Source organism: Trichoderma virens (genome assembly GCF_000170995.1).
Source record: "Trichoderma virens Gv29-8 chromosome Unknown TRIVIscaffold_1, whole genome shotgun sequence".
Lineage (NCBI taxonomy): Eukaryota > Fungi > Ascomycota > Sordariomycetes > Hypocreales > Hypocreaceae > Trichoderma > Trichoderma virens.
In genome coordinates this window covers 10,429-35,233 of record NW_014013748.1, presented here as the reverse complement: position 1 = coordinate 35,233, position 24,805 = coordinate 10,429, and the positions used below count along the sequence as shown (strand labels likewise).

General features: G+C 43.7%; 5 protein-coding genes across 5 annotated transcripts; 1 reads left to right on the top strand and 4 right to left on the bottom strand.

The window, feature by feature from the left end:
- Positions 1–3,816: 3,816 nt before the first annotated feature.
- Positions 3,817–8,137, bottom strand: TRIVIDRAFT_34120 (uncharacterized protein; the record flags this gene model as incomplete). Its single annotated transcript, XM_014105484.1, has 7 exons — positions 3,817–4,128; positions 4,208–5,171; positions 5,290–5,602; positions 5,668–6,991; positions 7,067–7,284; positions 7,357–7,741; positions 7,829–8,137. 7 exons carry the CDS (start codon positions 8,135–8,137, stop codon positions 3,817–3,819), a joined length of 3,825 nt encoding a protein of 1,274 aa, XP_013960959.1.
- Positions 8,138–10,619: 2,482 nt separating this feature from the next.
- Positions 10,620–11,183, bottom strand: TRIVIDRAFT_62551 (uncharacterized protein; the record flags this gene model as incomplete). Its single annotated transcript, XM_014105483.1, has 1 exon — positions 10,620–11,183. The coding sequence occupies one exon, from the start codon at positions 11,181–11,183 to the stop codon at positions 10,620–10,622; it is 564 nt and encodes a 187-aa protein (XP_013960958.1).
- Positions 11,184–12,315: 1,132 nt separating this feature from the next.
- Positions 12,316–13,326, top strand: TRIVIDRAFT_140688 (uncharacterized protein; the record flags this gene model as incomplete). The annotated part of the gene is made up of 3 exons (XM_014105482.1): positions 12,316–12,688; positions 12,756–12,877; positions 12,997–13,326. 3 exons carry the CDS (start codon positions 12,316–12,318, stop codon positions 13,324–13,326), a joined length of 825 nt encoding a protein of 274 aa, XP_013960957.1.
- Positions 13,327–13,736: 410 nt separating this feature from the next.
- On the bottom strand, positions 13,737–21,800 carry TRIVIDRAFT_62549 (putative polyketide synthase; the record flags this gene model as incomplete). Its single annotated transcript, XM_014106228.1, has 11 exons — positions 13,737–13,891; positions 13,957–14,104; positions 14,233–15,429; positions 15,532–16,560; positions 16,752–16,907; positions 16,965–18,982; positions 19,151–19,342; positions 19,408–20,509; positions 20,580–21,211; positions 21,305–21,467; positions 21,582–21,800. The coding sequence occupies 11 exons, from the start codon at positions 21,798–21,800 to the stop codon at positions 13,737–13,739; spliced, it is 7,011 nt and encodes a 2,336-aa protein (XP_013961703.1).
- A 1,935-nt stretch (positions 21,801–23,735) lies between these two features.
- Positions 23,736–24,725, bottom strand: TRIVIDRAFT_62548 (uncharacterized protein; the record flags this gene model as incomplete). The annotated part of the gene is made up of 1 exon (XM_014105481.1): positions 23,736–24,725. The coding sequence occupies one exon, from the start codon at positions 24,723–24,725 to the stop codon at positions 23,736–23,738; it is 990 nt and encodes a 329-aa protein (XP_013960956.1).
- Between the last annotated feature and the right edge of the window lie 80 nt (positions 24,726–24,805).

Genomic DNA, 24,805 nt, shown 5'->3' with positions numbered 1-24,805 from the left:
AATAACTATTAAAACAGTTAAAAACTTTAATAAAGCAGTATTATTATATTAAACTAAATTAAAAAAAAAAAAATATAAATTACTTTTTATATACTTTCTATAAAAATAAAAAAATTAAAATTATTTATATTTACGTTAATTAATATTAATAAAATAAAATAATTAAATATTTTTACTATATTTTATAAAATAAACTTATACTTATATTTATAAAAAAATAAATTAACTTTAAATAATAGCCTTATATAATAAGGACTATTAATTATTTATATATAATTTTACTTAATAAAAGATTTAAAGTTATACTTTATAAAGCTTAGTATAGTAATAGGCTTAACCTATTATACCTTTAAGTTTTAAAATCAAAGGGGTAAATAATAATAACCTATAGGAAAAAAATAAAACTAAAGGTAGTTCTCTATTAACTAATTAATTATTAAAAAAGTTAAAATTATATAGTAGTATAAAATAGTTAAGTTAAAATTATATTAAACATTATATTTAAAGAACAGTTATTTAAGGTATTAGCAGTAGTAATTTAAGGTATTAAAAATACCTAATACTACGCTAAATTATTAATTAACTAATTCCTTTTAACTATTAAAAATATATTATTAAATAATAAAATAATTAGTGAAATAATTACTTTAAAGAGTTAGGATAATAAAACTGCTACCTTAAATAATTACTAAAGGATTAAGCCTATTAATAATATAAAAAACTTTATTATAAAAAAAGAAAGTATATTAACCTTTAATTTATTAAAAATATTAAAAAGCCCTAGGTTAATTTAATTAACTATTAAAATTATTATAAAAACTACTTTAACTGCTAAAGTTAATTAAAATAAACTCCCTAATGCTTTATATACTTTTATAAAAGTTATTAAAGTATTAATATAATTAAGCTTAATAATATTAAATAATAAAGTTAAAAACTTTAAAAACTATTATAAGATTATTTACTTAAAAAAATAAAAGTATTAACTAAAGGTAATAATAAATAAAATATATTTACTAAAAAAAAACTAAATTTAAGAATTAATAAACCTTTTAAAAAGCTAAAAGCTATTATAAAGAAAATAAATATATAAAGTAAAAAGAAATATAAAAGGTATTATTAACTGCTATAAAGCCCACTATATAGTTAAAGGCTTTAACTAAAAAAAAGGTATTAATTATAATAAAACCTTTACTATAGTAGTAAAGTCTATAAACTATAAAGTACTATTTATTATTACTGCTACCTAAGATTAAGAAATTAAATAAATAAATATTAAAATAGTTTTCCTATATAAAGAAATTAATAAAGAAATCTATATTTACTAACTAAAGGGCTTTAATAACTACACTAGCTGTATTTATAAACTTTAAAAGGCACTATATAGGTTAAAGCAGGCCCTAAAAATCTAATATTAAATATTAACTACCTTCCTTACTAAGCTAAAAATAACCCCTATATTAGCTAATAAAGGCATTTTTATAAAAAAAAATATTATTATTACAGTTTATATAAATAATTTACTATTATTTAATTTAAATAAATAAGCTATTTAAAAAATTAAAAATACTTTATATAAAGACTTCTAAATAATTAATCTTAAAGCCTATAAATATTATTTAAGCTTTACTATTAAAAAAAACTAAGCCCAGTAATAATTTACCTTTTTATAAAAAAAATATATTTAAAAGATTTTATGTTTTTATAGTATAGAAAATTATAATTTAATAAAAACCCCTATATTAATAAGCTTTTTAAATATTAATATTAGCTTAAATATAATAAAAGATAAAAAAAGAAAATATATAAAACAATTTAGATTAGTTATATAAGTAATATTAAATATACAGCCTAATATTATATTTTTAATATTCTTTTATAGCTATTTTATTATTAATTTAAAAAAATTATATTAATAAAATATATAGTAAATCCTTTATTATTTTAAAAATATAATAAACTATATATTAATATATAAAAGTAATTTATAAATATTATAAAAATATATAAACGCAGATTATATAAATAATAAAGCCAGCTGGTATTTTACCTATAGCTATATCTTTAACCTAAGCTTTATAACTATTAATTAGTTATTAAAGAAATAAATAATTATTATACTATTTATTTATAAAGCTAAATATATAAGCTAAATATAAGCAGTAAGGGAAACTATTTAACTACAGAAGTTATTTATAACTATTACTTCTACCTTATACTTTATAAATAAAGTAACTATAATTTACACTAATAATTAAAAAGCTATTAGTCTTATATAAAATTTAAAATTCTATAGCTATATAAAGTATATTAATATATAATATTATTAAATCTATAAAAAAGTATAAAAGTAAAAGATATAGCTATAGTATATATTATTAGCTAATAAAATTACAGATAAAATAATTAAACTATTATTTATAAAAGCCTTTATTAAATTTAAAGAAGTAATAAAAGTAAAAAAAGTATAATCTAACAAACCCCAGCCAGTTAGCTTAAGTAAAAGTTAAAACCTCTTACCTTATAATAAGACTTTATATTTTTATAAAACTTCTCCCTATTAAAGGCTAAAAGAAAAAGTTAGTTGCAGAAGGTATAAGAGGCCTATTTATAAATTAGTGTATATGCCTATAGGGTAATTTAAATTAATAAACCAGATTAAGTGGGAGTATTAACTGCAGGGTGACCCTTATTTAATCTACCTCATCGAATCTCATAGATTATGTATATATAAAAGGTCCTACCCCTAACTTTATATTTAGATAACTAAGACCTTTAATGAATATAACATACACCCAACCTCTCTTCCAACACATTAAAGACTACTTCCTAGTCTGCTGGCCAAAGACAGCTTCTATGTTTGGCGCGTGCCATGGTGCGGAAGGGCAAACTACTAATACTCGATGAAGCGAGTAGCAGGTGAGCTGTTTCTTACCACAGGCAGAAAAGCGACGCGTTCTCCCCGGATATTGGGTGGAAATTTGCTCTGTTGAATGCTCTTAATGTTGATGCCAATTTGCTAATTACTCTATATGATGCAATAATGTTGATAACGCTACTGAGGAAACGATACAAGACATCATAGAATCGGAATTTGCGACTCACACTGTACTGGCAGTGTTGCATCGTTTAAGATACATTCACCGTTATGATCGCGTCGCAGTACTGGATGCCGGTGACTTGGTTGAATTCGATACTCCAGCAGCCCTGCTATCTCGAGATTCGCGATTCGCAGAACTGTATCATTCTGGAGATCACGCCTAGAGATGAGAAGAAACGTTGATGTTGTGGTAATTGCCCACTGCTAATCTTGATTCATTTGTCCGCTCGCTTGTCAGTCAATAGCGACTAGGCTTACTATTGCAGATTGGGGCAAGAGACCATGAGCCGAATGATACATAAGCATGATAGAAAAAGATATTAACTTCATGATGATTTCTCGCTAGCCGTACAAAGCATAGACGGTCCTCTTTATCGTATATAGATACTGTCAAGATTACTGGCACTTTATTGCCTTCATCTCAAATGGATCGAATCAACCACAATGATCAACTCGCATTGCCCACCCATTATATACAGCTCTTCCCCCATGGAGCTTACAGATGCGATGTTAGTTCTATACCTGATAGATAGCTTCCAACATGAGTCAGCTGTGGGTTATCTGCATGTCTGACCGAAAGTCTAGGTCCTCTTGATCGAAGGTATTGAAGATGAGACCGAGCTGCGATGGCCAATGTGACAAGAACATCACTGCCATACCATGTGAGTATATGCCACCAGGATAACGTTGGAATGAACCTTTGAATGTGAAGTAATTCAAGGTCCATTTTGCTTCCGCGCCACAGCCAACGCAGACCGTATCGCTCCCTCTCCCTCTCGAGCAACAGCTTGATAAAAGCAGCTATCTTGCTGGCGTAGCAGGTTCTCTGGTGTACCATTTTCAACAATCCGCCCGGCATCCACTGTGATGATGCGGTCCATCCATGCGAGGGTAGCAGCACGATGAGCAACAGACACCACAGTTGTCTCGACAGGCAAAGCTTGGAACGCGTCCTGGAGCGCTGTTTCAGCAGGGAAATCAACGTTTGCCGAAGCTAATCCAGCCAATGTTATGTCAGTTTTGCATATCTAGGGTCTGTTCATCTGTGGTTACGGGTGGGGAATAGACGGATATAGGAGTTCAACGTGTTCACTCACCTTCATCAACCAGCAAAATGCGAGGCTCCATTAATAGCACACGAGCTGCGCAAAGTAGTTGGCGCTGTCCAGCCGAAATTTCCAATGCCTCAGAGGTGAGCTCCCTTGATAAATCCTCCGTTGAGCCGACTAGTGACGGACTTAACTGGCATATCTTCAGTGTCTCCAAAATTTTATCGTCACTATGACGGCCAGTAGGGTCCAAGTTCTCGCGAATGGTGCCCTTAAATAATAGAGGCTGCTGTGACAGCGTGCACACGAGTTCCGTTCTCAGCTTTTGGGGGTCCAATTCTGAGATATCGGCGCCACCTAGCATGATGCTGCCGCTGGTTACATCCGCAAGTCGTGCCAATGTAGATATCAGCGTCGACTTTCCACTACCTGTTCGGCCGATGATGCCCACCCTTTCGCCCCGGGATATCACCAGGTTGACACTATCTAGAGCAGGGTTTTGTCGTCCTCTATAAACAACCGAGACGTTTTTATACTCTATTGAGTCGAAGTCGACTGGGGGCTTGGGTGCTACATCATTTGAGTGATTCGACTCGCGCGGGATACCTTCATAATACGTCTTCAACCGTTCGATGGAGTTCATTTCAATCTGCAACTCAGTAATGGCCCAGGTGAAGAGGTAAATGCTGCGAGAAATGGATGTAGCATTACTGAGAGCCAAGCCTGCCTGCGTGCCAGAGAGGCCCACGCTACTGTCTTGGTCGGTGTAAACGACAAGCATGGCTGTAACGAAGAGAAGCAGTACCGTTGATAGTTCGGCACGAAAAGTTACCCAGGTGTCAAGAGATTTCCGACAGATCACGGCCGACATGTAAGTATCAAGCGCTCGATCGTGTTTGTTGCTCATGAAGTCGCCTGCTCTGAAAGCCCGAATGGAGCTCATACCTCGAAGTGCTTCACTGACGATACTAAGTACTGGCGAATGTAAGATAGAAGCCGACCGTTGCACCTCCCTGGCAGCACTATGATTACATATTAGTTAGCAAAGAAATCATAGTCATGGTTCGAGGCAATCATTCGCGGGCTTCTTAGAGACACTTGACGATTTTATGGAGAAGATAGGTATGGTGGTAAACATACACGGCAAATCGTAGCTGATACCAGCCTGCAATCAACACAGACGGAATGGCGGCAGCCAAAGTGACGGGAGCAGCGGCTGCCACAAGCGCAATAGCCGCGATCAGTGCACTCCCAGCAGCTATGATACCGTCAACAGAGTTCATAATGAACACATCCATCGACATAACGTCATGTGTGAACCTATTCAAGATTCGACCGACGGGTTGACGGGAAAAATAGGCAATCGGAGCGCTAAGGACGTTGTCTACAATAGTACTGTGAATGGTGCTGCTCGCACGGAGGCTCGAAAAGACCAATACAACACCAAGAAGGGCTGAAAACCAGTTAGCCTAAATTTGAGAGAACTTAATAATACCCCCCAGTAGTATCATCACTTACCCGCGATTAAACCTGGAGAGACAGTCAAGCCTATAAAGGCACCAAGATATTGACTTCCTTGTAGATGAAATGCGTCATCAATCCACCAGACGAACCAATATGAAGACATTGTCTTAGCGCCCGTCAAGAGACCGGCCAATACGCCAATTGCTGCAACGTCGAGAAGGCCGCCAGCACAGGCAGCATAGAATTTCAGTGCAGCAAGACTTACTGTACCCTTGGCTCGATCTTCTTCTTCAAAGACGTCCTCCTCTGTAGAAGACAACTCGCCCACGCTGGCCAATACTATTTCAGACGGCAGTTTATCGTCAGCATCACGGTTGTCCTCGCTTTGGTCAATAGACTCGGACTCGCTATCGGATGTATCAGCGGCTCGAAGATATTTCTCCCAAAGTTCGGCTGTAGCTGTAAATGCACTGCTGGTGCCAGCCCAAGTAATCTTGTTACTTTCAATAACGACAACATTGTCGCATCTAGGAATAAAGGATTGATGTAAAGTTACCAGGACGACGGTTTTCTCTAGGGCTCGGATAGTATCGAATAGCAATGCTCGTGTTTTAGCATCGACAGCGGCAAATGGATCATCAAGGAGCAATATGTCGGATTCCGAATAGAGGGCTCTTGCTAATGCGATCCGCGCACGTTGACCGCCACTGAGGTTGTTTCCCGACTCGCCAATAGATGTACTGTCCCTTGGGAAATCTTGATACAAATCACATGCGCTCATAATGGTATGATAGCGAGCCGCGTCAAAGGGGGCCGCAAACACGATATTTTCCTGCAAAGTGCCAGAGAAAACCCAGGCGTCTTGGGCAGAGTAGGACACAGATCCATGAACGTTACATGATCCCGACGTCTTCGTCATATCTCCAAGAATAGACCGCAGAAAGGTTGACTTTCCAGATCCGGTGGGACCTACAACGATAGTGAGTTTGCGAGAAGGGATATCGAGGTTTCCCACTTCGAGACCAGCGCTGCCTGATGAGGAGTTGGGATCAGAAACTGGATGCGAGAAGGAGGCCTCTCTGAAGCTAATCAACGCCCCCTGTTGACTATTTGTATCCTCAGTCAACTCCAATTCGTCTGCCTTCAAGAATGCATGTACCCTGCTAAAGCTTGGCCAAGTGGCGAACTGTCTCGTAATGGCTAAAGAGGCGTTAGACACGGGTTGATACAGCATTCCGAAATACGTCAATGCAGGGAATACGACTGCTGCCGTTAGTTGATGGCCCATGAGGTAGTAGGCCAGAAATGCCACGCCAGCAGCAAAGCCACTCACAGCTTGGTTAACAGCTGTGAAGTACCCGAAGCAAAGAATGAGATACTAAGATTCGGATAGGTCAGTAAATATTGGCCTCCAGCAACGGCCACCAGGACCAAGGAAGACACATGTACGTACGTTCCGCAGCGCTCCAGCCTGATTGGCCCGAAACTGGCTAATTCGTTGCCTAAATACCATTTCATAGCCAAGAGCCTTGACACTGCCGATGCCGTAAAGAAGTTCTCGCAAAGCACCCAGACGCCCGTCATTGGTCATGATATAAGCCCTCTGAGCATTTCGCATGCCTTTGTTGGCCCAAGACTGAGATATAAATACAACCAGCACAAGTGCAAATCCTAAACAAGCAGAACTTTTAGTCCCGTAGGAACTACAGCAAGCTCATCAATGAACAATCAGCTATAACTTACCAAAGAGTGCGGTTGGCCCCATGATGGTAACGGTGAGTGCCCCAATGCCAACAATTTGCAATGGTGCACTCCATAAGTCATGAACCTTTAGCATATAGCTTGCCAGGTTGTCCGCATCGACAGAGCTCATGTTAATGATGCGTTCAGGGGGATACTCAACGCGGGCTTCAGGGCATAACTTGATGCTCTTCTCGAAAATGGCGGCACGCAGCATCAGTTCCATCCATGCATAATGAACTCTGCACAATTGATCTTTTGCGCGACCAAATACTGTGGCAGCTAATGTCACAACTACTAGACCCCAGGCGATCGGCGCATCATGAGGCTTCTCTAGGAGCTTATGAAGCAGTAGAGGCGAGCCTATAGTAGCCGCCGCAGATAACGCCTGAACGTGATGAATTTAGTGGGTCAAATTCTTCAAATAGGGCTTGGGGTTATCCAAATGAGGCATCAGCAAGAGGTGGCTACAAACCTCCAAAATGGCTCCGCAGAAGAGCATGCCTCCTGTTTCCTTTTGCATCAAGAAGCTCAGTGCCGATGCTGTATGCTTCGCATACAGCGGCGCGGCTACAGCGCGTAAATGAGCCGAAGCACAAGAGAAGACGGGAAGCCAGCCATCCTCCAGAGTTTTTGCCTTGCATACTCGGGATACCAATCGATTGATCCACAGCTGGACGGGGGAGATGCTATAAAGCAGCGGATCTGTAACGACACTGTCGCCAGGCGTAGAACATTGACGATCCAAGTCGTCTCTCTTAGGCGCCTGGCCTTGGGTCGCCATAATAAGAGACTTATGCCAAAGTCTGGTGTTTAGAGAATGTCAATGATATTGATCGTTTCAAACAGGGCAAAGGACGCTAACCAGCTAACGTTTGATGAAATCGACCAAAAGGCTCGATCTTGAACATTACTTTGTTTGAGGGGAGAATGATGCCTACGGCTAAAAAAGGGGGGGGCTCCATTAGAAGGAAACATTCAGAGTACTTTGTGCTATCGCGACCCAAATCTATCTTGAACGAACCAACAAACCAACAAAGCTTCAAGGTCGTCTTCGGAGTGGGTCGCACCGGAATCCGTTAAAATCGGGGCGAGTTTACTACAAAAGGACCTCGGGATAACCCCTAAAGAGCGATGCCACACTAAACACACGCCGACTGTCCCATGATGAGAACCAATTGGAAGTTGAGGGTCCAGACGCCTAGTTGCCCGGTGGCGATGCTTTTGGCCAGCTGTGGATCTCGATCATATATTCATTCGTATAATTATGAAGCAAGCGGCACAAGTATCGATATTGAATTACTGCAACTTGAGTGGGATTTCACCTTGAGACGCCACTTCATCTTTCGCGCCATTTTTACGCCACTCTCTCCTAGCACAAGCCACGTAGCGGAATGGTGAACATTTTGTATGCACTCAGTATCATCTCCACGACGGCCAGAGACAACACTACCAAACACAATATCTGGAGTAGATAAGTAGGTAGATAGAGTGAGGGTCCAAGCGGCGTGGAAGAGGACAGAAATTGTGGAGTGATTGTTCATGACAGCTTCCTAGAATTGTGTGGGGTTTACAGGAAAGCAGAAGTGCTGGTGGCGGTCAATGTGAAGTGCCCATAACCGTTTTGCGAAATCTAGTTGCATCGGCTTCGACTGTTTGCCTCTATCTATCAAGATCGTAGGTAAGGTGCTTGGCTTAAGAGTTACATAGACTAACTGGATGCCGTCTTGAAGTTTTCCCTCACCGTGTGCGCATTGAGTGGGACCAGAGTATGTGTGAATTCATTGAGAATGTTACGGATGTGTTCTTGGAGGTCTCTGAGCATGAAGATATGCTATTGCTGAAGTAAATTCAGAACCTCCCTGGGAGAAAAAGCCTCTTCAACTCAAAACTCACCACGAATACCACGCTCATATCAGACAACCTCACCCAACCTGGATTTGAACTCACTCTCAAGGACACGGACAAGGCGACCGACGCACCCTTGCTCTTGAACATGTCTTGTGAGGATACCACCATAGTAGTTGATGCGCGTGTACATGGAGGAGACATTGATGGAAAAGTAGCTCTGTCATATGGTGGTCGCTCTCTGTATTGTGCTCCAACATGTTGTGGACGCTGGGTGTGGTGACTGCCGACTACTCCGGGCCTTAGACCTGTTAGAAGCCAATCACCATCGTATGATTGACGACACGGTAGTTGGACCCCATTTTCTCAGCGAATATGACGGGCTCACATGCTCGCAGCTCTTACAGAACCGTATGAAGTAGTCACCAGAGCAATCAGCTATAGACTTACACTGACAAAAAGGGCAGAAACCGAATGTCTTAACATATAAAAGTTTACTGAGTCTAGTTGAACTAGGAGCCAGGAGACTCCGAGTTGGGTCAGACCTAAATCAAAGTCAAGAGTCGCAATCTCTCTGGGCAAATCCACCGAACTCATTTGCGCGATAAATGCCATTCATCGAGCGGATTGCGCGTACGTGGCACTGGGCAGAGACAACCCACCAGCGCGCACGAAATTGCTCCCTGAGCAAATCAAACCATCTACCTTCATCTCCTCGAGAGATACTCGAAATCTACTGCCTCGAACATTATCGGAGGAAGAGAAATGCCTCCACATGCCTAAATGAACCGAATACGATATACAAACGCCAAATCATTTCCTGCTAGATGTTTTTCTTTTACAACTTCTATTACCGCTTTGTCGTTACAAACCTAATCTCAATTCTTGAGTATTGGAGTGTGCATCTTCGACAATATTGCTTATCTGCTGATCTCTAATTAGACGCTCTTGGGAATCTTTTCCTATGCAGACCCGACATCTATTATTAGTCATCCATACTATACCTAGGACCCTTTTGAGCTATACACACATAAAAGATAGACATAAATAACTACTATTCCACATTCAAATACAAATCGGATCCAAAAAGCTTTTTATTCCATGACTTGAATTGAGTACACTATTGAACGAAAGAAGGTAATTTGAGTGTCACAATTTATGGAGTCTTTAGTTCGCGAGATTTAGGACGAGATTTAAGATAGTTTATCATAGGTCAGGCTTCAATGCAGGAAATATTCATGCTGTACTCAGTCCAAAAGTACCCATTGATTTAGAAGCATATCGGTAAATAGATCATATTCAAATCTACAGCATTTGGCAGTATTTTGTACACCATATTCATAGTATAAGTGAGCCTATGCAATCCAGAAAGTCAGATACTATAAACGTTGCGAATTGATTTAGCCGTTCTCTTACTTCTACCAAAGTCTGTTGTGAGGATCGACAACATTAGTGGACTCCTCGCTGTCCTTCCAAAGTCGGTTATGGGGATCGACAACATTGGTCGACTCCTCGCTGTCCTTCCAAAGCCTGTTGTGGGGATCAACAACATTGGTCGACTCCTCGCTGTCCTTCCAAAGTCTGTTGTGAGGATCGACAACATTGGTCGACTCCTCGCCCTTCTTCCAAAGTCGGTTATGGGGATCAACAACATTGGTCGACTCCACACTGTCCTTCCAAAGTCTGTTGTGAGGATCGACAACATTGGTCGACTCCACGCTGTCCTTCCAAAGTCTGTTGTGAGGATCGACGACATTGGTCGACTCCTCGCTGTCCTTCCAAAGCCTGTTGTGAGGATCGACAACATTGGTCGACTCCTCGCTATCCTTCCAAAGTCTGTTGTGAGGATCAACAACATTGGTCGACTCCACGCTGTCCTTCCAAAGTCGGTTGTGAGGATCGACGACATTACTTGTCTGCTGTACTGGTGCGGCTGCAGCCAGAGTAGCAGCTGCTACGTAAAGCACGCTTCCCAGTCTCATGTTGGAAGTATAAGTGGAATGAAAATAAAATGTTGGTTACTGGCGAGTGGTAGATTTATGATGAGAGCAAAATGATACCCAAATAAGGGTAACATCAGGCGAGTCTTATATAGTTTAAACATATACAAAGCTCAGGCAACAGAGACATAATATCCTGTACAATATCTCACAAATGCTTACAAATATAAAGAGTTGTAAAATATTTAATCCTTTGGAAAATTAGTTTCCGCAGATCTTCACGAAAAGTCCCGTCGTTTCAACCCAGAAAAGATATACTTTTATTAAACAAGTTTAATGTATATCCCGTTTTCACTGTAGTGTTGAGATACTTATAAATAAACAATTTTGTCAATAATTTGTCAATGATCTCTCATCATAGCCACTATTTAAATATCATGCAAAAGTTCCAAACAAACCACTCTTTGATTTACGCACCCTGAACTCCTTGATACAAGCACCAAACCCGATTCTAACCACCTAATCGATTGCGATTCATCATGCGGGGTACCAACCACGACTGAGGCATTTAGTTGGCTCGTCAGATATTATCTTGACTCGTAAGATATATGGACCGCTCTAGCCAGCATCAATTCAATAAACACTTCATTTTTATTAATACGAAATAGCAAACTCCTCGGACCTATTTAGGATATAGTAATGGGCTAGCGGGAAGAAGGGATTCGCTATAATCTCGCGGGGTAAGATTAAGCGTTCCTGCTATTCCATAATAGGGTTATGGGGATGGTTCTTTTCAATTCCTCTATCTCAGTCGTCCAATTTTAGTTACTGCTTACATCTCCGTTCCGTATGAAGACTTAGCTTATCCACTTTTTAGTTACCCTATCTCACACGAATAATGTCATCATTCGTATATCTCTTCCAAATTTTTTACGAAAGCTTAGACTCAAATGAATAGTATACCGCCCAATTATACGGGGTAGACGGAAAGAGTTTGCGAGAAGAGAGTTTGAGGTATTTCCACCTTGACCCCGAGAAAGCAAGGGGGAAGATAGAAAAAAGAAGAAGAAGAAAACCAAGTAGTTGGGACTGTGAGTAGCTACCGGGGGTTCTTCTGTATCAAAACTGTCTTTTACCCATTTCTTAACTCTGCTTAATTCTTGTTATTTTCATCATGAATAAGGATTCTTACAACCCTCTGCTAGCTGAGGACTATGGCGAGGATGCTGCCTTTGAGGTTACTGCTACTCCTACGCATACAAACACAAGACGCAACTGCCTCTCGAGATATTTAATCATTGCTAGCAAAATCTTTCCTTGGATTCTCTCCGCCATTTTCGTATCCATCATTATCTACGATAGGTCTAATGGCTGGGATCGATTTCGCCAGCATAAATTTTATGCTTCGCAGCAAACTTACTCTCCGGCTCAAGATGAGATTAGCTACAAATTAACGAAATTTCACACCAATATTGTTGATGCTCCATCCGAGTTTCAGGGTGGCCCGTCGGAAGCTCTTAACCAGGCATGGGATGGGCTGTTTAATTGTCAGTTATAAATCATCACATATGCCAACATCATATGTTTGTTTGGTGAACTAACTTGAGTGATTAGTCGGCATTTCTACAATTCCCAAAAGCCAGGCAAAGTTGTTGCCGAATTATACATCGCCTGTCCCTGGCCATGAAGATGAATACATTGTGGAACTTGACGTGTTTCATCAACTTCACTGCCTTGTAGGTACTCATCCTCATGATATCTGAATGCATTGTTGACGTCTTATTGTTAGAATATCTTCCGTAAGGCTTTCACGCCTATTTATCTCTCGGATTGGGAGTATATTCGGGATTCTGAGCGCTCTTTAAACTGGACAGTACCCCCTTCATACCCTTACGAGGCCTTTGAAGAGAATCGCGTCAAGCACAGTATCAATCCTTGGCATATCGGCCACTGTCTAGAAAGTCTACGTCAGTCCATTATGTGCCACGCTGATATCACTCCTGCTGTTTGGCACTGGGACCATTCTGTTCCCAACCCAACAAAGAACAAGCCGTGGCTTACTGTATTGCATACATGTCGCGATTTCGACCAGATCCGCGAGTGGGCCAAGAAGCACAAAATACAGTGGGACTTTGACTACAAAGTTGAAATACCACAGCAATTTAATATACCAACATATCCATAATATTTCTACTTTGATTTGAAAAAAAATATATCGTGGTCATTATTTGATCAATGCGCTAAAGCGAGGGGAAAAAGCGAACTGCTAGCGTAGGGATCACAATGCTGTATCGAGGGAAAAGATGGGCGCCGTTGGACAGGTACCTATTCCATTTGCCATTCATTCATTTGCTTGGCCATGGATTCGAAGTTGAACAAACGGAGTGTGATAATTGATTGAAGCAACTGGCAAAATTGAAAAAGTTGTTTATCGTTACCGAGTTGGCAATCCACATGACATAAGATAGGCTTTGGAGGCCGGGAGAGAGAGGTGTATCGATATTTTGAACTATTGACACAGACAGTAATGAGGGAGACCAATAATTATTGAAGCCAAAATAAACTATTCTAATATATTTACATCCCCTCTTCCTATTATTTAGCCGTAGGACTGCTGTAAGTAGAGTTCTTTAAAATACTAAGGGCTAATCGTGAGATAGGTATTGGGCTGAGAATCTCAAATATAGACAAGCGGCTACTGAACTCCTTCAGGAACCAGTTTCGCACTTCTGTAGCTTTAAGTGAATCGACTGTAGAACACAATTTAGTATATGGTATGGGCATCGTGGACAACAGATAACTTTCCAACACTTACTTCCGTAAGCTGTCACCGGTTTATCCACGTCAATGTTGGATGCATCAGATGACATAGCCGCAGCAACATGGATGCGCAACGCATCCTCGACGATTGATCTTGCTTCTTCAATTGTTTTAGCACTCTTGATGGCCTTCTCGTAGTTTACCTTTTGATTTTTGGTTTTGGCAGCATCGGATTCCAGTGGCGATCTAGCCGGTGGACGAATTTAAGGTCAGTAGGCCAACTGCTGCCTCTTCCATCGTCGACTTGTATCGAGCCGGAGATGCCCACTACCACTTGGCTGGGTATTTGCGCCCCATTCAAGCCGGTTCCGCGTGTAGCAAGCTGCAATGCAGCTCTAACTTCCTTCTTGCCCACCAGAACGGATGCAAGATGCGGGAATTTCTTGACAAACTCATCAACCGAACCGACATTGTCTGTGTCGATATCCACAAGACCAAGATTCAAACTAACAGCAGGAAGACCCCGGCGCCGTCTGTGTGCAGCTAGTGCATCTTCAAACGTATTGCCGGCGCTGTAGTTTGCCTGAGCGCTATTTCCGATGATTCCAGAAATGGATGACAACAAGATGAAGAAATCCAAATCTTCATGGCACCCTAAACCATGGTGCAAGTTCCAGGAACCTTGAACTTTAGGGGCTGTAGCCGTAGTCCATTGTCTAGCTGTCATAGACTCAAAAGGAGAATCAGCAAGCACCATAGCAGCTTGGATAATGCCTCGGATGCGCCAATTCTCCTCTACGGCTTTACATGCCACGTAGTCTACGTCAACAGCTGAGATAATGTCACAGCGTATCACATCACACCGACAACCCTGTTCGGACAGACGAAGGATTTTAGAGACGGCAGATTCGGTTGGTTTCCCAGATCGAGATAGAAGTATGATGTGGCGGGCCCCTTGTTCACATAACCACCCTGCCATCTCGAGGCCCAATGCGCCCATTCCACCAGAGATGATGTAGGTACCAGTGGGATCTAGCCTGCTCTGCTGTAGTGCGGAAAGTCCAGAAACAGTCATTGGGACGAATGAATGAGGTCCTAGTGAGAAAATCATCGGGCGATTGCGGCCTAATTGATCAAAACACCGATCCATCTCCGATATGGACTTCTGGCTGGATGGTGGCAGTGGCGGTAGTATCAAAGTCTTGGTAGAGAATAATGTGAATACGGCACTGATAGAAATCTGCATGTTGGATATATCCATATTTGCAGTATCGAGACGCTCTAAAGTGACATCGAAGCGGGGGGTAGCTGTTCTCAAGCTACTCTCACGGTCAGTTGAAGTGTTGAAAGCCACGAAGCGACCACCTGGCGCGAGACTGGCCATCAAATGTGGAACGCTCTTCGGGTCCTGAAGCGACGACAATACTAGGTGGATACCAGAAGCACCATTTTTGTTTCGCATCATCCTGCTGCATGAACGCGTCATCTGATGCAGGACAGTACAACCAGAGAGCTCATTTTCATCAGTCTATTCACTTTCAGGTACCACAATAAACGTTTCTAGGCCGAGCCAATGCGCGGTTTGTCCCAGAGCAGTTCGCAGGGCAGAATCTTCGACATCTATTAGAACTCCTCCAGCATCGGCCTGTTGCCTCTCTCTTAATTCTGGCGTTGAACTCCGGGGAGGTGAGTTGCCTGCACTTTCTGGCGGCGTATAATTTGGCTGTAGTTTCATGCTCAGATCGGAAGCAAGATGAGTGAATATCTTAGCATCAGACAGCGCTCCGTAGGAAGTTGACGAACTTGATTGCTGCTGATTAATAAGGACACGGTGCGCCACAATAAATGGCGTTATCCAATATGCCAATTGTGTAGCTGAGATATTTTTGGGCACTCTCAGAATATCGGAAGCATTGATAAGGAAGCTAGTTTTCACATCAAGATCGCCGGAGATGTCGAGGGGTATAACAAAATCACCCACGCGATATTGAGACACGCAGTCCCCTACCTCGCGGACGACACCGACAATGGTCCATGGCATGGGAGCCATCTTCGAAGTCGATCCAGGAACATATCTAGTTTCCACAAGGACCTCGCCAGCGCCTATGGAGCTGTATGGCTCGCATGGCCTCCACTGTACAGACCCTGTTGCCGTGGACAATCTTAAGGGTTGGCGGCAGTCATTCAACTGGATTTCAATCGTTGTGGAATTGGACGACAGCAATTCGATTTCGGCGTCCATAGCCACGTCGCGAACGAGGCGAGGAATGAAGATTTTGCAATTCAGCTCAGCATACTCAGCCTCCACAACGACAGTAGGATCAGCACCAGACAATGTCGCAGCAAGAATCTTGGCCGTGATAGACGCCACTTCTTCATAAAGCCTTGTACTGTCTGGCGATATGTCTAGGTGTGGTAGCACCAACTGAGGATACTCCGCGCGAACCGTACGCAGCAACCCTTGTGTCAGGCTGTACTTCAACCCATCCTCATTAGGAGCCATCAAGCCGCCTGTGGTTAACCAAAGCACATAGCGCGCACTGGCCACCAAATTCTGGAATTGTACCAATTCCTCTTCGCCCCAATCGCAGACAAGGCCTTGGCCATATTCTACCAGCGAGATGATGTACGAATTGTTGGTATGAATGGGAATTTGATCCTATGCATCCAATTTCCATGTTAGTTAATAGCCAACATAATATTTCTTGTGGGTAACGAAAGATTTTCAAGGTACAAAGTTGATCGAAGACAACATTCATGCCGGCGAAACAAGTCAGCCACATGTAAATGAAGCGGGGTTTCGTTTGCTGCAATCACTATTACTGGCAATACAAAACAAAAACTACTTACCATGCATTTGACAGTTAGCGAGATTCCAGCTTGTCCTAGGATATCAGTCAAAGCCTCGCGTAGTCGCAGAGCTTCCGGATTCTGGTGATTGACAGTGCGCTCGAGAATGGTCACCCCCTCCGGTATTAATGCATTCAACGACACTGATATCGACCTCTGGAATTTTTCCATGGCAAGGTGGCTATCCTCACTTGCTTCAACAGGAATACTTACCTCATTCGCATTCTCGATGCGCAAGCAGCCGCTAATATCATCGCGCCTTATTATTTGACCACCAGGGTTAAGAACGCGAGACATTGACTGCAAAAAGAAATTGATTGTCTGGTCTCCGTGATCACTCAGTATAAGTGCGTTGTAAGGACCATTTGCCAAAATCCTTTGCATGTATGTTGGCGTTGCGTTGTGCTCCTCACTTGCATCCGACTGTAGTGATGGAGGCAACGAACATGAAAACAGTTTACCTTGACCACCGGCTCTCTGGTGGGATGCAACCGTACCTTTGAGAGTTTCCAGGAGCGGCATAGACCTTTCAGCTCCAGCAAATAAGATATTCGCGTTGGAATACTTATGTAAGAAGCATTCGAGCCATGAGGAGAGAGGCGATTCGTTATCCAGTAAATTGGTGTCGGAAGGTAATTGCATCAATGTAACATCCTCTTTCCAGACCACATCAGCCGCCCGCCGATTGCTCCCAGCTAGGTTTGCTGTGCCATATCCAGCATCTTGGGTTGATACCTCTCCCACATCACTCAGGCCCATCGACTCAATGACAATCTGCGGACCATTAACCTCTGCATCAGCGAAGAAGATGTCTGTCACAAGCGCCGTTTTCCCTATGCGTTTGATTGAGGCCATACCAAAGAACTTGGAACCTGGATCCGAAGGTAGATCAGCTGAGATAAAACAACGCTGAATGGAGACTGGTACTGCTGGGCGCAGCATATCCTCCCGGGTCTGGAGCGCAGTAAAGGCCAGATGGAACGCAGAATCAAGCGTTGCAGGATGCAAGAGATGTGGGAATTCGTATTCCATGGGCATAATTGCCTTAGTATCCGGTACCGTGAGAGTGCCGCAGGCAGTGCCACCAAACAAGGCTTCATTCTCAAGTGGGGAAACAGTATCAATGCGCTCTAAGGCTTGGAAAGTTGGGCCGTATTCCAGTCCGACAGATGCCAGTTTGGCATAGAATGCCTTAACATCACCAGTGTGTATGGCTGAGCTTTGTGTTTCTTGTAGCTTGGCTTTTGCCGCCTCCCACTCCTGCTGTTGTGCCTCAATTTCAAACCCGTCGTCTCCATGTTTACGCAGGCCCTCATACGTAGCAGCAATTGATCCAACGACAAGGCGACGTACAGGCTGGTCAAAAGAGTCTGAATAAATGCTGAAATCATACGTTGCGTCCATAGCCGCACGCGGTTTGAGAGTTATAGAAACGCCAGTAGCTGACCCATCTTCAGACAGAGCAAGCCCCGTCTCAAACGTCACATCCGTAATTTCAACACCTCTGAGCACTCGACCTTTTTGCACATCTTTGGCCGCCAATTTCAACACAGCCTCAACCGCCATGACAAGGTATCCAGCAGCAGGGAACAAACAAGCCGAAGCCACACGATGATGCCCTAGCCATGGATTCTCTGTCACGCTGAGAAGGTTGCGCCACCTAGGCTCAAAGGGATTCTGGCCATCAACTGGCATTCCTAAAAAATCCGTTCTGGGTTCTTTTCGGAGACGGACCGCATTACTGGCTAGGTGCTCGTGCCAGAAGCTATTCTCGTGGTTCCAAGGATACATCGGGAGGCGGGGAAGCATGCATAGGTCTAATTCGGATGCTGCTGAGATTCTATTGACCTTTCCCAAGTCAATTGAATGTCCCGTGGACCAAAGAAATCCCGCAGCCTCGAGTGAAGTCTTGCGCGCATGGCTCCCAGCCACCAGCATGGAGCGATAAGGCAGCTTTTTGGCTAGCCGGGGGCTGACAGCAGTGAGGATTTGCTTGATCGGGCCTTGGAGCGTTTTGGAAGGCCCTATCTCAATAATTGCGCTGTATTCCGTATCTAGCGGTTCCTCGCCGTCGATATCTGTGCCAGTTACAAGGTTACGCATCGCTCCAGCAAATCGGACGGGACTCAGCATGTTCTCCATCCAATATGAACCTCCCAGTCTACAGCTTTCAATACGCTCCTCCGTCATAGAAGAGAACATAGGCACTCGCATCGGCCTCAATCTCTCGTCTAAGCCAGCTAGTAGTTGCTTACTATCTTCAGAAACAACCGCCATGTAAGAAGAATGATATGCGACCCCGGTGCGCAGTTGGCGAGAGAACTTGCCATCATTTACCAAGGCATCGTGCACCTCTGCAATGGCGCTGCTTTCGCCAGATAACGTTACGCTAGATGGACTATTAATGCAAGCTATTGTCACTGAGGCCTTGTCAATGACATATTTGGCGGCCTCAGATTCGGAAATTCCTGCGGCCAGCATGCTGCCTTGGATTCCTGCTCTTGATGATACGACACTTGAGAGTGTGCCACGGTAGTAGGCCACGTACATGGCATCTTCATGAGATAGAACACCTGAAGAATAAGCGGCAGCTGATTGCGTGTGGAGGACGTTAGCTACAATGACAACTCTCAGGGGAACGAGGGGGGATATGTACCTATTTCGCCAGATGAATGTCCAATGACAGCAGCTGGCTGTACATTCCACGAAGAAAGCATATCCACCAAGCCAATCTGTATAGCTGTGCACAGGGGTTGTGAGTACAATGGGTTTCCTAGCTCTTGTGCCGTCCCCGTTGTAAGCATATGTTCTATGTCCCAATCACCGCCGCAAGCAATTACAACTTTCTGGCTGAGCCGGATGCTCTCGCTAAAGACTGGATCGGAGAGCAATTCACGAGCCATGCCAGACCTCTGAGCACCTTGACCAGTGAAAACGAAGATGGCCTTGTCCTTTGGAGATGATCGCTCGCGGGGAAGTTGGTTTGCCTCGAGGGAGGCACTCAGATCGGCCAAGCTGTGTGCGACAACGAAGCTTCGAAAATCCAGTTTGGTCCGCTTTTCCGAGAGAATATGACTCAATGACTGCATTGCAACAATGTCATCTTTGTACGGTTCATCTTTAAGAAATTCGGCATAGCCTGAGGCAACTCTGCTCAAGCTGCCTTGGTCTTGAGCTGAGAAAACAAACAGATGATCTTGATGCTCTACATCCTGGGCACGTTCGCTGGCAGTGTCATCTCCAATGCTAGCGGGACTATCTTCGCAATCAGAGCAAGAAGATGATGAATCTGAGCATGACGTTGCAGATGATGATGATGATCCACCTTCCAGATCATTGTTGATGGACGAGTCAGCCAGAAGCGGGATTGTATGCGTGATATGACGTCCCTGAATGCCACGCGATGAAAGATAATGCAAAGCATCATCAAGAATTACATGAGCATTTGCGCCACCAAAGCCGAATGAATTTACGCTGGCTCGGCGAATACCTGCCTGGGGCCACGATACATTCTCCATCGGCGCAGTTATATTCCAGTCGTCCAAGAGCAGTTTGGGGTTCAGTTTTTTCAATCGAGTCACAGCCGGTATTACACCAGCTTCTAGACACAACACCGCCTTAATGAGGCCAGCCAGACCAGCTGCACCCCCCGTATGGCCGACGTTGGGCTTGACACTGCCGACATAGAGAGGTCCATTATTCGCACATTTCCGTGCGGAGCCAATGGTTTTGGCAATAGCTTGCATTTCAATAGGATCCTAGACAAATATGAAATTGAGTTAGTTATTCATAAGCAAGAGATGGAAGGATCCAATGCGTTTTACGTACACCTAGTGGCGTTCCAGTGCCGTGCGCCTCGAAGTAACAAGTGTCATTCATGGATATTCCAGCTTTCTTGTACGTCTCACGAATCAATTCAGCTTGGGCATCTCCACTCGGAACTGTCATTCCGGTGGTCTTTCCATCAAAGTTTGCACCTGTGGCCCGAATGACAGCCCGAACCACATCTCCATCCCTGATAGCATCCTTGAGTGGCTTCACAATCACAGCTGCAACTCCTTCACCCCTGCCGTATCCATTAGCCGACTCGTCAAAAGTGTGGCTAATTCTGTCAGGGGTGATCATGTGCATTGCAGTAAACTGTGCCATAAGGTTAGGATGCAGGATGAGATTCGTGCCCGTTACTAATGCCTGGTCACATTCTCCAGCTTGAACGGCCTGGCAGGCAAGATGTAAACTGTAGAGCGCGGAAGAGCAGGCCGTGTCCAACGATAGGCTAGGGCCTCGGAGATCAAAAAACCATGATATGCGGTTGGCCAAGATTGATTTGGCTGTTCCACTACCAGGATGGTCGCCCAGGCGAAACAAGTCGCCCTCGGCGATTTCTTGGTAATCAGCTGTCATGACGCCGCTGTAAACGGCAGTCCTGCTCCCTGAGAGCTTTTTCATTGTGATACCCGCTAAATAAAGTAGATCCGGTCAGCCACGGCATAGAAAGATATGTTTTGAGTGAATGACAAAGGAAAGGAGTGGGTTAAATCGTCAGCTGGTACCATTTTCAAAAGTCTCGTAGGCCACTTCCAGCCCGAGCCGCTGCATAGGATCCATTGCAGCTGCTTCGCTTGCCGTAATTGAGAAAAAGGGGGCATCAAAATGTGAGACGTCATCAAGAATCCTGATTTTGTAATAACCTAAAATGTAAACAAACGTCAGTAACTCTAGTATCATTTATGTAAGGTATGTTCCAGAGGTGAAAGTCAAAACGCAGCAAGCGACACGTGTAACATTTGAAACAATAACTCTTTGCTTTTGAGTGTAATAAATACTTACCGCGCCTCGCCGAGCTCTCGACGGGTGATACCAAGCGTCAGCATCAAAACACCGCTCGGGTATTCTACCATGACCGCTTCGCCCCTTCTCAATCATATCCCAAAACTGGGTTGGAGAAGACACGTTGGCAAAGCGGCATGCCATGCCCACGATTGCAATGGATCCATCTTCCATGTTTGTGAGAGTGTCTGGCTTTGAGCTGGCCGTATTTTGCTCCATCTTGATTACGGGGGGATTATGTAACGTAGGGCGTCTTTCTCGAGAATTGAAGTTGTTGCGAATCGCTTCCGGCTCCGTATTGCTGTATATTTCCTTGAATTCTGCTGTTTCTATAGATTCTGTGCTGCGTCTTATATACTCTCTCACCAATTACCCCAGAGACTCCATTAACCTCCCCAACAGAGCCCAACAGCCACCGGGGGGGCAAGGTCTTGGTTTCAAAGGTGGTGGCACACTACTGAAGAACTATTATATTGACATCCTTAGTACATTAGTCGTACAGTAAGAGTGTTAGTGTAGGCATATTGAATTCAACCCAGGGGTACATGTCATACTTGCCATTCTTGCCCAAATCATTTGTATCGTGGATGATACCCCATTCAATCTCAAGGGGTGGTACATCACAACAACGTTTTACTACTAACACTAAAATCCATCTGTTTAGTAACCATAAAGTCTTATTCTATACGATAGTACACCTATCTCACACCTGGAGATTGTTTCCACAAACCTAGAGAGTAGAACACAGAAGAAAACAGCGGAGTAACAGAGGAATCGGGCTGTGTTTCTCTTCAGTAATTCGGATACCGAAGCCGGAGATACCCACTGGTGTCATTCTGCTGATTGACAATCTTTTGCGGAGCAACATGATTCCATTCAAGCACTATTCTAGGAAGTACGTAGTTGTAGACCTGGGATATGCCTTGCTGTGTCGCAGAAACTCATGTTTGAGATCCGGTCCAAGATAGGTCTCAAAAGGGAATCTTCCTGCCTCCATTACTTCTCTCCGGGGTTGTCGAAGCGCTACGCAAATTAGCTCCGCACGAAGGCTCTAAATCGGTCACCGAATAATACTGTAGTAGGCGAATAATACTGTAGTAGGCTTAGAGTGATGATTCCAAGGTAGCAAACAGCTGTAACAACTCGAATCACCTGTAGGCTTTCCGGGAGGGTAGTCAAGCACCCATGTTATCGGTGATGGATGTCGTAACAATAGACTATCTATAGAGAGTTCCTAACACCTTAGGTTCATTTGGGAGTTGTAAGACCATACTAGCATCTTACAAAGTTCAGTTACTCAATTGATTTTTTTAACGCCGATGTTGCTGACTACACAAGGCTCCAAGGTTAACTCTCCTAACAGCTGCCGAATTCCAGGCGCCCCCATACTCTGTCTGGAGGATCAATGCATTGTACTCAACCAATATACAAAGACCAATTAGTGGATGCTTCCTTCAGAGTCCAATATTTTAACTACACCCCAGGCGTAGGCACTGGAACTTACCTTCTGCACATTGGTATCCACATCGGAGAGCGAAATCACAACTGAATCCACCCCTTTGACAGGGGTCTGACCATGACCATTTTCCTAGTAGTTTGCGATTCCCACTCCAAAACCCAGATCGACCCTCAAAATCTCCATTTTTTTGCTAGCGATTTCCTCGAATCGCAAATGTGGATTCCCAAAGAGGGTCGAGATCACCACAAAGACACTTACGTCATGAGCTGGTGTGTTGAATCAACTCAACTTCAGTTTTATTATAGAATACTGTGACTGTCTCTTTGCTGCGGTATAATTCTTGCATTGATCGACTCATCTCGTCGACCAGCGTGATATATTAGTTGTACAGATTCCGTCCTGACCCAGATCCTGCGTCCTTAAAAACCATACATCCCGTCGACACTTCGACCTTTTTGTTTGGCTAAAGTCTTAAATGTGTACGCCGTAAACCTGATTCCAATTCATAAACAGTCATACAAAATTCGCCAAGCAATGTTTGAGCTAATATATCCACCTAACCCTGCAAACAGTAACGGTTCCGCTTTAATGAGAAGTCCGTAGACATACCAGTACTACCACCAACACCACCACCACATATTGAATCCCATGCTCCGGATCATCCCGTGTGCCCCGAAGATCCGTTATTGGTTAGATCACTCTGAAGCCTGGTGCAGAAAACTCTCCGCTTCTCCCAATACGTTGAACAGGTGGTGCTCCAGATCTCTATGTAGCTGACCAAAGCCGGACACCGGAATCCCCATGGTCCCTGCCGATCCGGGAGGCTCCCCAGCCTGCATCGTTGATTTGCCAATCAAGGGCGTTATACGGCGAAGCTCATCAAGAAGAATCTGTACAGAGCCAATGACATGGTTGTTCCCTAGCGTGCTTCCCAGCGTCGCCCTTGCTGCTGCCACCGCCTTGCCGTATCTGTCAATCATATGGAAGCAAATCAGCGACACAATGACGGAGATCTGGTAATCTGCAGCTAGGCATGCGCACTCCATGATTCTCGACACCTGACCCGTGGCCCTTCGGTTTGCGAAGATAACGTCGCCCACGATAGTCTTGGCATCAACGTTAGTAGCGGCCCAAGTCAAGTCGGTTGATGAGCTGTCATTCCGGATATCGACGAGGATGGCCGCCGCCTGGGCCAGGCAGCTGTGAGCAGCCTCTTGCGAGCTATCCGAGGCACCACTAGAGCTGTTCTTTGGGCTATTGGTGTTCGTGGAGCTACTGCCGTGGCTGCTCGCTGCCACAAGCTGTGGTATGTCCTCCAGGTTCCACTCCTCATAGTATGCCGCGGCCGAGAATGCATCTATCTCGCAGTGGACGTTCCGCGCTGTTAGGTTGCACGCTGATGCGGGCACCCAGGAATTGAAATCCCATGTCGCACCGTCGGATGCATAATCGCTCATGGTCAAGTCGCATCCATCTGCCTGCGGACTCCGTAATAATGTCGCTTTCTGAGTGCCTACTGATGCCGGAGGTCGACCGTACCGGTTGGATGGAGCATATAAGCATTCCAGTCCTCGCTCCACACATCGCGCACAATTCGGTCGCGTCGTGCTGCACTTGACTTTTGCGCTCGCGCAGTTTGTGCAGCTACTGCGAAACTTTTGGCGGGTTTTTGGTTGTTCAGACATTGTCAATTATTGACTGCTGCAAACGGGTCCGAATACCAAGACTCGACAAAACCGAAAGTACCTAAGGACAAAAGGTAGAA